Raw genomic sequence first — 10,273 nt, 5'->3', positions numbered from 1 at the left:
GACAGCCCCACAACATTACTGCTCTAGAGGAGATCTGCATGGAGGAATGGTCCAAATTACCAGCAACAGTGTGTGAAAACCTTGTGAAGACTTACAGAAAACGTTTGACCTCTGTCATTGCCAACAAAGGGTATATAACAAAGTATTGAGATGAAATTTTGTTATTGACCAAATACTTATTTTCCACCATAATTTGCAAATAAATTCTTTAAAAATCCTACAATGTGATTTTCTGGATTGTTTTTTCTCATTTTGTCTCTCATAGTTGAGGTATACCTATGATGAAAATTACAGGCCTCTCACATCTTTTTAAGTGGGAGAACTTGCACAATTGGTGGCTGACTAAATACTTTTTTTCCCCACTGTAAGTTCGGGTTAGTTTAATGAAATTATCAGAAATGTATTACTGTGGTGCAGTATGATGTACATAATACTACTCAGGGATGAAAGTTTTCCATCGATACGACGGATTTCCGTCAATTGGAAAAAATGAGGGGAAAAGAAACGTAGCACATTGTTGTTGTTCTGCCGGTGTTCTGACGATTTTTTGGTAGCATAATCTGATAGGTAGCATATTTGTCAGAACACCAGCACACCAAAAATCCTCCCCGCCACAGCTGCAGCTTCTCACAGACAACATAACGCTGCTTGCATCATTCACAGTCGGGTTATTAGCAGAGAACACAAAGCAGGTCTTGAATTTCAGGCGCAGGATTGCGGCTATTAATAATTCTACTCATTCCCGCAGGTTCCGTTCTTATATCGCGATGACAGATGACGGATCTTATCATTTGCACGTACTTTTGAGTCTTGAGAACTCTCATTTTATGTGCGCCCACAGATCGCGATAAGGAGAGTGACAGATTTTAATAATTATTCAAGGAGTTTGCAAATGTGATATTGATTTAATACAACAGTTCAATAAACATGTACTGCCTGATTTTGCTCTATTTCATCAACGAAAATAGTTCCAAATAAAGTAACAGCTCAGCCGCTTCACATCTCTAAAAGCAAACACAGCGGTGTTTCATTCATGAATGTAAGTGTGTTTTTGAGCGAATCTAGTGAGTCAGTGATTCATGATTACCCATTCATAAAGACAGTCACTTGCTTCATTCCTGAATGAACAAGCCGTTCAAACGAATCACTTGAATTAATGATTCAGTGATAAAATCCGTGATTTGCCGCCACCTGCTGGCGGTTTCAGTTTCATTTTTAGATATAATTGCAGTTATTTAAATCATTTAATATTTCTGTATTCAAAATTTTAATTAAAAACATTTATCTCCACATGAATTTATGAATTTAATTGCACTCATGCCACCTCTGAGCCTCATTGAATGTCTGAAAATGTACCTAAAAGCCACTTTTGTGTTCTTTTTGTGCCACCTCTGTAGTACAAATTAATTAATACTAATTTCATGATTGGTAACTTATTTGTCTTATTCTACTTCTTATTATATTGTTTTGAATAGAAATTTTAAAAAGCTTATAAACAAATTTTTGAATTTTACAGATGAAAATTATGCCATTGCAAAGGTAAAAAGCAAATGCCCCTGTAAATCACTTCACCTCATATTAGGAAGGCTAATTTTTGATCAGAATTTTTTTATTATTGATCAGAAGGTGCTCCTTAATTTTTTTTTAATTAAAAGGACAAGCGCTCTTGATTACAAGAAGAAAAACACTGCTCTTAAACTGGGTGTGTGACTGGTATGGCTGAGGAATGAGGTTTGGTCGAGGAAAAATTTTCAGCCAAAATATATATATTTTTTGCTTTAACCCTTGACTACTACAACAATTATTACAACTTTTGTTTAAAAGAATAATCACACAATACGCTATTTCTTCCATGTTTTAATTTGAATGGTAAACCCTTTGTTTGCCAAACAATAAAGAGTTTAACTCTTTAAAATAAAGAGTTTACTGTGGGAGTATTACACTCAACCAACACCAGGGAAGGCAGTTTTTGTCAGAGCCCTTGTTATTCTTAATTTTGACATTAATTTAAATTTTTACACCAGACATATATATATCGGTGCAAAATATCGGTTATCGGTCTACTTGATCTGTAGTTATCGGCATCGGCCTTGAAAAACACATATCGGTCAACCCCTACTTTGATGCAAATAGTACTGTGCAAAACATACAGTTTGAACACAAACCAAAAGGTTGTGTGTATAAATAATAAACGTGTGTGTGTGTGTGCGTGTGCGTGTGCGTGTGTTACAGTGGGGAAAATAATTATTTGATCCCCTACTGATTTTGTAAGTTTGCCCACTTACAAAGAAATGAAGGGTCTATAATTTGAATGGTAGGTTTATTTTAATGGATAGAGAAAATATCAAGCTAAAAAATCCAGAAAAAAAACACTGTACAAAGGTTATAAATTGATTTGCATTTCAGTGAGTCAAATAAGTATTTGATCCCCAAGCAAAACTTGGTGGAGAAACTCTTGTTGGCAAGCACAGAGGTAAGATGTGTCTTGTAGTTGGTCACAAGGTTTGCACACATCTCAGGAGGGATTTTGTTCCACTCCTCTTTAAAAATTCTCTCTAAATCCTTAAAGTTTCTTGGCAACTCAAAGTTTCAGCTCACTCCACAGATTTTCTATAGAATTAAGGTCTAGGGACTGGCTAGGTCACTCCATGACCTTAATGTGCTTCTTTTTGAGCCAATCCTTTGTTGCCTTGGTGGTATTTTTGGTAATTGTCATGCTGGAAGACACGTCATCCATGACGCATCTTCAGTGTTCTGGCTGAGAGAAGGAGGTTCTCATCCAGAATTTTTACGGTGCATGGCCCTGTCCATCGGTCCTTCAATGCGGTGAAGTCATCCTGTACCCATAGCAGAGAAACAGCCCCTAAGCATAATGTTTCCACCTCCATGCTTGACTGTAGGGATGGTTCTTGGGGTCATAGTCAGCATTTCTCTCCCTCCAAACACAGCAAGTCGAGTTGATGCCAAAGAGTTCAATTTTGTTCTCATGTGACAACAGCACTTTCTCCCAAGCCTTCTCTGAATCATTTAGATGTTCAGACGAGCCTGTACATGAGCTGGGGGACCTTGCGGGCACTGGATGATTTCAACTCATTGCAACGTAGTTTGTTACCAATGGTTTGCTTGGCGACTGTTGTCCCAACTGCCTTAAGATCATTAACAAGCTTCTCCTGTGTAGTTCGGGGCTGATCCCTCACCTTTATCATGACCATCCTTTCCTCATAAGGCGAGATCTTGCATGGAGCACCAGACAGAGGGCGATTGATGGTTATTTTGTATTTCTTCCATTTCCAAATATTCACACCAACACTTGTGTCCTTCTCAAAAAGCTTCTTGCTGATGGTCTTGTAGCCTATTCCAGCCTTGTGCAGGTCTACAATCTTGGCTCTGACGTCCTTTGACAGCTCTTTAGTCTTGCCCATGGTGGTGGGAGAGGTTTGAATGGAAGATACACATTCTATGGACTGGTTTCTTTTATACTCATAACAAGATGACATTAGGAGTAATTTCTTAAAGTGACAGGACTAATCTGTGTTCCACTTGGGCACGTAACCAATCTGTGGGAGCCAGAATTCTTGCTGGTTGGTAGGGGATCAAATACTTATTTTACTTACTGAAATGCAAGTCAATTTATAACCTTTATATAATGTGTTTTTTCTGGATTTTTTTGTTGATATTCTGTCTCTATCCGTTAAAATAAACCTACCATAAACATTATAGACCCTTAATTTTTTTGTAAGTGGTCAAACTTACAAAATCAGCAGGGGATCAAATAAGTATTTTCCCCACTGTATATGAATATAGATTATTTAACAGGAAGTTCTGTATTCTAAATATTGTGTGTGCATGCAGTATTAAGATATTCATTTTGTCCTTCTGTCACCTTGTATGCTTACTGTGTTAAATGATTCACTTCATGTTTTCTCATCATATTCCTAGCGTTATGCCAGTGTTTCCTCAATGTTTATTGAGGCAGTGTCTCAATATTGAGATCATGTTTGAGCACCAGCAGTTATTAATCTCTCTCTTTCTCTCTCTCTCGTGTACATAATTGATAACTAGATATTAACCTTCAAAGGACGCTGTTAATGTCCACATACTTTTGTTTCCATATTGAAGTGACCTTTATGTTTCTATGGTAACTATCTCTCTATACTGGAAATATTGCCATGAAAGTTAATAAACATGAGCTCATTGTGTTTGCTAGTGATGAAATCTAAGTACAGACCCATGTGACATTTTTATGTTAGAAAGGTTTGTCTGAGATTGACATCCGTACCAGTGACATCAGTGGAGTAATGAGGACAGAGCTGTTTGTCTGTACAGAAGTGATGGTTTAAGTGTGTGTGTATCTGTGCTGTGATCTGGTTAAAAGCTGTTTAATGGGGTTCAGATCAGAAACGGACACCTCAATATGCTACGTGTCGAGACGTGGTGGTGGTGGTGGCGATGAGTGTGTACTGACAAATCACACAGATGTCATTCACATTGACTCACATGCTTATACACCTCCTTTACATCAAGGCTATTTTTAGCTCTCTTTGTGGGTGTTGGAAGCGCCATTTTCTAGACTGTGTGTTTGTTTATTCTGAAGGCTTGGTGGATGTAGGTAAAGCTTGTGTGGAGTGAGTCTGCTGATTGGTCGATGGGTTTCCTGTCTGCCAATAATCTCATTTGTGCTTCTTTTTTTCATTTACTGACTGAAAGCTCATGAAGATGCAGCTTTAGCTTTGTGTGTGTGTTTTCAGGTTAATCTGTAATTGATGGATTAGTCAGCAGTGAAGATCAGCTGTTGACATTTACAGAAAAATATGTTGCTTGTTTTACATACAAATATATGGAAAATATTTTCCTAATATATCAGGAGTAAGTAGGCCTTTCAACATTAATTGCCACTTATTTCACAGTAACATCAACTGTCCCTTGAAGTCTCAGAAAAATAAAAGATCTCAGTCTAGACTTTAGGAAACATAAAGTGAAATGCATCATGATCAGCAATGACTGTGAGCTGCTCCAAACAGGGGACACAGATCATTAGTCACGTGTGATTTTAACTCTGTGACTGTACTGAAAGGTTCTTCAAAACCACATAGGCTGACAAACTTTTAAGAAAAGTTGTAGTAAAATGGTCCTGACCTTCAGCACAGGCTGGAGGAACCACCCAGAAGGTTACGATGTATTGAGAACAGCCCTGTACTGTCAGATCACGTCTCATTACCTCCACCTAATATAAATCAGAGATTGTACATTGTGTAACGTAGGTCATATGTGTACACTAGGCATGGGCCGGTATGAGATTTTGAAGGTATGATAACCTTAAGCAAAAATATCACGGTATTGTCGTTACAGCTCTAAAATGTGTTATTTTTAAATGACTGAGTAAAAAAAAAAAAATCCGCTGAACACAATATATTTTGTTTTTAAGCAACACAGAATATTAGGAATAGTAGAATTAGTTTACTTTTTCTTTGATTTGTTTCCTAAAAAGAAGAAAAATAAAGACTGACAACTTTATTTAACCTAAATATGTAATTAATTAGTTATTTCATTTTAGTTATATAATTCATATACATAATTTGATTTAATAATAACTCAATTTGAAGCAAAAACAATGTTTTGTCTAGCTTTATGAAATGATACTACATGCCTGAACGAAGCAAACAGCAGATGCTCTGAATGAGATGCAGATTCACTCTCTGACAGCAGGAGGCGCTTCTGGAACACCAGATACAGCGTTTCCTTGGTTACTGCTGTAAACAAAGCAGCACTGTGCTGAAACACTGCTTTAATATGAACTATACAGAGACGAGATGAAAAGAAAATACCACGAAAACTTTTCTGAAGACAGTCCGTTCCCCTCAGAAACACATTCATATAAGCCTCCAAATCAATATTGAGGATTTTCTTCCAATAGTTTGTGCATCATGAACAGTGAGTGATCTGCCTGCTACAGTATTTTTCTTTGTGCGTCCGTCTTCAGCGTCTCTGGACTGTGTTAAGGGGCGTTTACAGACTTCATATTTTCACATAAATGACATTTTGGAAAACTATTGCATTGCAACACAGTTTGTGCAAGTCCAGAACAGAGACGAGTTGCTTGCAATAAGACAAAAAACGGCCGGTTGCCGATCGCGTAAGTTCCAGGGGAAGCTCCTTAAGTTCGGCCATCCTACACACACGTGACTGACCGCTCGCTCACACCAACAGGAGGAGGAGTGTTGTGTTACTCTCTACACTGCACTCAACCTGAGGGATTCCTACACTTTCAGTCTCTGAGGAGACATGAAAAACAGAGCATACCGCAGGAACGGTATAACGGAAAATATTAGCAGTTTTGAAACCGTGAACTTTTTCAAATCGCGGTATACCTTGAAACCGGTAATCGGCCCATGCCTAGTGTACACTGGCCTTTTCTGTAACTATGAGGTCTATTATGTGGAATGGGGAAAGCAGACGGATACATGTGTGTGAATCCATTTGAATAGCAGGTATGTACTGATTATCTGTTCATATTGACTGTCCATCTTAATGGTCAAATGACTGCTGTACCCTCTCGTTCCAATTTGCATTGTAAAGCAGGTCAGAGTCCTCAGACTCTCTTCTGCTTCCTGTGTGTGTGTGTCCTCCTCCTCCTCCTCGGTGTGGAATGCTCAAGGTCTCCTCATTTCTAAACGGATCAAGGCTAACGCACTAGATCACCACAACTCTGATAACACACACACACTGACCCTTCACTGCAGTTTTGGACCTGTTTGGTCAACACACAAATTCCTTTTATTTGGTAAAAGCTAAATATTTATTCTCTTAAAGCACAATGCCCTTGGACACCTCATGTAGTGTGTTGGTGTGAGTTACTACTGACAGTTATATTCCGAAATAGAATTCCAATATTTGATCACACAAATCATTCACATTTGAATAGATCGTTCTTCAATACTGTGCACTATATCCACAGGTGTACATAGTGTTTTTCTTATTACTCATGAGCAGCCAACAATTCCCAACAAGGAAAAACTCAAAAATATGCTGCAATATGAACTGCTTATTTTTGCAAAGTAATAGATGTTTTCACAAATTTTTGCAGAGTAATAGATGTTTTCACAAACTGGCCAGAGGGTGAGATTGTCCAGACGTCTAATCAAAGTCACCCCTACTCCAGCCCTGCTCAAGCTAGTTCAGGTCTCTACATCCAAACCAGTAAAGCGGAGCATTTTCTGCGATCATGTGCATATAAGAGTGTTTGTGTGCTTGAAAGCACTGTCCCTCCTCTCAGTGATGGTGACGGGCAGAACAGGTTTGCTCAGCTGGTGTGTGGAGCATTTCCCTGAATGAATTTGTAGGTGAGTGAGAGTGTGATCATATCAGTGGAAGCAAAAGGACCAAGCCCTGTTCTCTATTCTAAATTCTTTTGACTGTAGATCAAGATTACTATAGCCTCGTGTAATGTAACTAATATAATTTTACCCTGTACTCTGTCTGGATTTGCGAAACCCATCTAAACCATGAGATAACAGGTTTTTAACATTTTTCACATACAACAAATAGCGCCCCAAATATAGCCTAATAATGTATTAATGCCGTAATTATGATGACAAAGCTGCTTAGTTTCACACTCTTTATTAATAAAAACTGGGTATGTATTTAATGTCTATATAAAATGAACCACAATTAATTATAGGGCCTTTTGCACTGCGGGAACCTTTTCATAGTACCTGAACTAATTGTGGAACTACCCACTTTTTGGTGTGTTCGCACCGCAGTAACTAGGAACGGTTTTAGTTCTAGGAACTCCGTTTGGAGGTACTAAATTAGCTCCTACTTTAGAGTAGGGTCTAAAACAGTTCTATAGGAACTATCAGTGACGTGAGTGTACACTGATTGGCCAAACGCACGCGAAACACTGGCCACCCGGCATTTTTAAAGAGCCATGTAAACATATTTACTCCACGAACTTGGAAAATGGCGAAAACCGCATTTAACTGTTGTCTGCAGTGTTCGATGATATGCAACACTGTAAGTTGTCATAAAAAATTTGTCTCTTAGCCCAACCTTTTGCTCTTGCAATCACGTAAATTGTCCGTTTACATCTCCATCTCCGTTATAAAAAGACATCGCTGTCGGCCGCTTCAGAGTTCCTGCTGCAGTTCAAATACAACCAGGAAAACGGCCCGAGGGCGAAATTTGTTCTCTAGGAACTACTCTGCTGGCTAGTTCCTAGAACTACATGGTGCAAAAGCCCCTATTGTGGCTCTAGAATTGTATGTATGTATATTATTATTATTATTATTATTAACAAAATGCTGAAACACAAGATACATATACACATACACAAAGGCACACACACAGCTAGGCTAAGTACCAGATGTAACTAGTGTGTAATGTAGTCTGGGTTGACGCTGTATAGTTTTGTTCATGGTTGATGAGGATGAGGAAATGTCACACAGCATGTCCATGTTGGCCAGTATATGGTTTGGTACTCATAGCTTGTTTATCTCCCAAATCACCAGTTGAGAATCACTGGGCCAGATTAAAGCTAGATTACACTCTCAGCTTCCTCTTAATTTATTTGTCAATCCATCTGGGTGTGAACGGTCTCAAAGGTGTTCTGTTTATATGCACTTTTTGCCTGCTTTTCTTTTACTATCTGGTCCCGCTTATCTATATCAAAGTATAATTTTGTTTGTTGTATAATTTTATTAAAAATATATCATATGAAATTGCAATTTTGTCAAGAAATCTATGTTGATTTAATTAATATTTATTTACAGAACTAATTTCTAAAAATAATTTGTGACCTGCATGATCTTGTGAGATTCACCCATTTGCATCTGACCACTGTCTGACCAGGATCAGGCCTCTGCAGACACACACAAACACACTTTTCAAATCGTGTGTCCTTTGCTTTTTAACTACTTTTTTAGCAGTGTGAAAGTCAATTACTCTGAGGTTTTCAGTCGTAGATGTACAGGTGTTTCTGTTTGGTACTGTTTGATCCAATTCCCTGTGAAATAACAAGCTCAGCCCTAATGGAAGACCGTGTGGGCTTGTGCGTGAGAGAAGATCTGTGACCAGATGTCTCTGAGGCTGACCTTGTGTTGCCTCTCGCTGCTATTGTGCGTTATTTTGTGTGCTTGCTTTCAGCATTTACGAGGAATGTGTTTGTTTAATGACTGAGGCGTTTTGTGCTCATGACATTTTTCTTATCAGCAATTAAATTACCATGCTTCATTTAAACTTGTTACAGGAATTATCTTCTCGTATTAGTGCACGTGACACAGCACGCAGCTCTTGCTCAGTCTTTCTGAGTATAGGTGGTAGTGAGGGGCAGCATTTAGTAAAACAGCTTGCTCTTCCTCATTAAAGGTCATTCAGATGACAGCAGTGGGTTGAGCCTTTTATTGACCAGCCCCATATGCTTTTTTTTCCACGAGTTCCTGCGATGCTAATACTGCGCTATTCTTTACTCAGTAGACACTCATCTGTCTGCAGTCATATCAAGCGTTCCTGTTCTTTTCCTCCCTGTCTTGGTCTTTTTCTATCTGTCTGTCTTCATCATTCATTGATCAATCTTAACTCGTTTATGTGTAAATTTTTTTTTTTTACCATAAGAAACATTGTTCTCACAGTGCTTTTTGCTGGGGAGTCCCGCCCCTTCCGTCATGTAATTGGCTGGCTGTGAGTGAGGTCTGCACTGATTAATGTGGGCAGCCATCAGGCAAGCTGTCAGTGCACTGCAGTAATTGAGTTGTTTTAATAGAGTTTAGAGTTACAGTCAGTCCTTGGTCACTGCATGTCATTCATGAATGTTAATTTTATGCAGAGTTGTAAAATACAGGTTCTGACATGGTGTGTAGCAGGAAAATTAACGGAGTCTTGTTTTTAGAGACCTCATGTTTTTTTACATGTGTAATTTTAGATTATTTTTGATATGCATTCACAGGCTTTTGTGGTTTATGAATGCTAATCTGTGTTCAAATTGGTGTTTGTGCTTGGGCTTCAGTGAACCATAGGTGAATGTTACAGATTTGTGTTTGACCTTTAAAACTACTTTTACTTTTTTCTTTCAGATGAGAGAGAAGCAGTGCAGAAGAAGACCTTTACAAAATGGGTGAACTCTCACCTGGGCCGTGTGACCTGCAGGATTGGTGACCTCTACACTGACCTCCGCGATGGACGTATGCTTATCCGACTGCTGGAGGTCCTCTCTGGGGAACAACTGGTCAGTAATCCCTCCATCCAGCCATCATTCTTTATATCCATCTGTGCATCCATC

At 38.6% G+C, this 10,273-nt stretch overlaps 1 protein-coding gene across 1 annotated transcript in view; it reads left to right on the top strand.

The window, feature by feature from the left end:
* LOC107548440 (spectrin beta chain, non-erythrocytic 2-like) overlaps nt 1-10,273 on the top strand; it is a 116,456-nt gene that overhangs the window by 106,144 nt on the left and 39 nt on the right. Inside the window, exon 4 of the mRNA XM_016229109.1 lies at nt 10,068-10,223. Coding sequence (XP_016084595.1) covers nt 10,068-10,223 — 156 coding nt within the window. The remainder of the gene's footprint in view (nt 1-10,067; nt 10,224-10,273) is intronic.

The sequence above is a fragment of the Sinocyclocheilus grahami genome, unplaced genomic scaffold (assembly GCF_001515645.1).
Source record: "Sinocyclocheilus grahami isolate Dianchi unplaced genomic scaffold, SAMN03320097.WGS_v1.1 scaffold348.1, whole genome shotgun sequence".
Taxonomy (NCBI): domain Eukaryota; kingdom Metazoa; phylum Chordata; class Actinopteri; order Cypriniformes; family Cyprinidae; genus Sinocyclocheilus; species Sinocyclocheilus grahami.
Note: the sequence above shows the minus strand (reverse complement) of the source record. Positions and strands in the feature narration are given on the sequence as shown.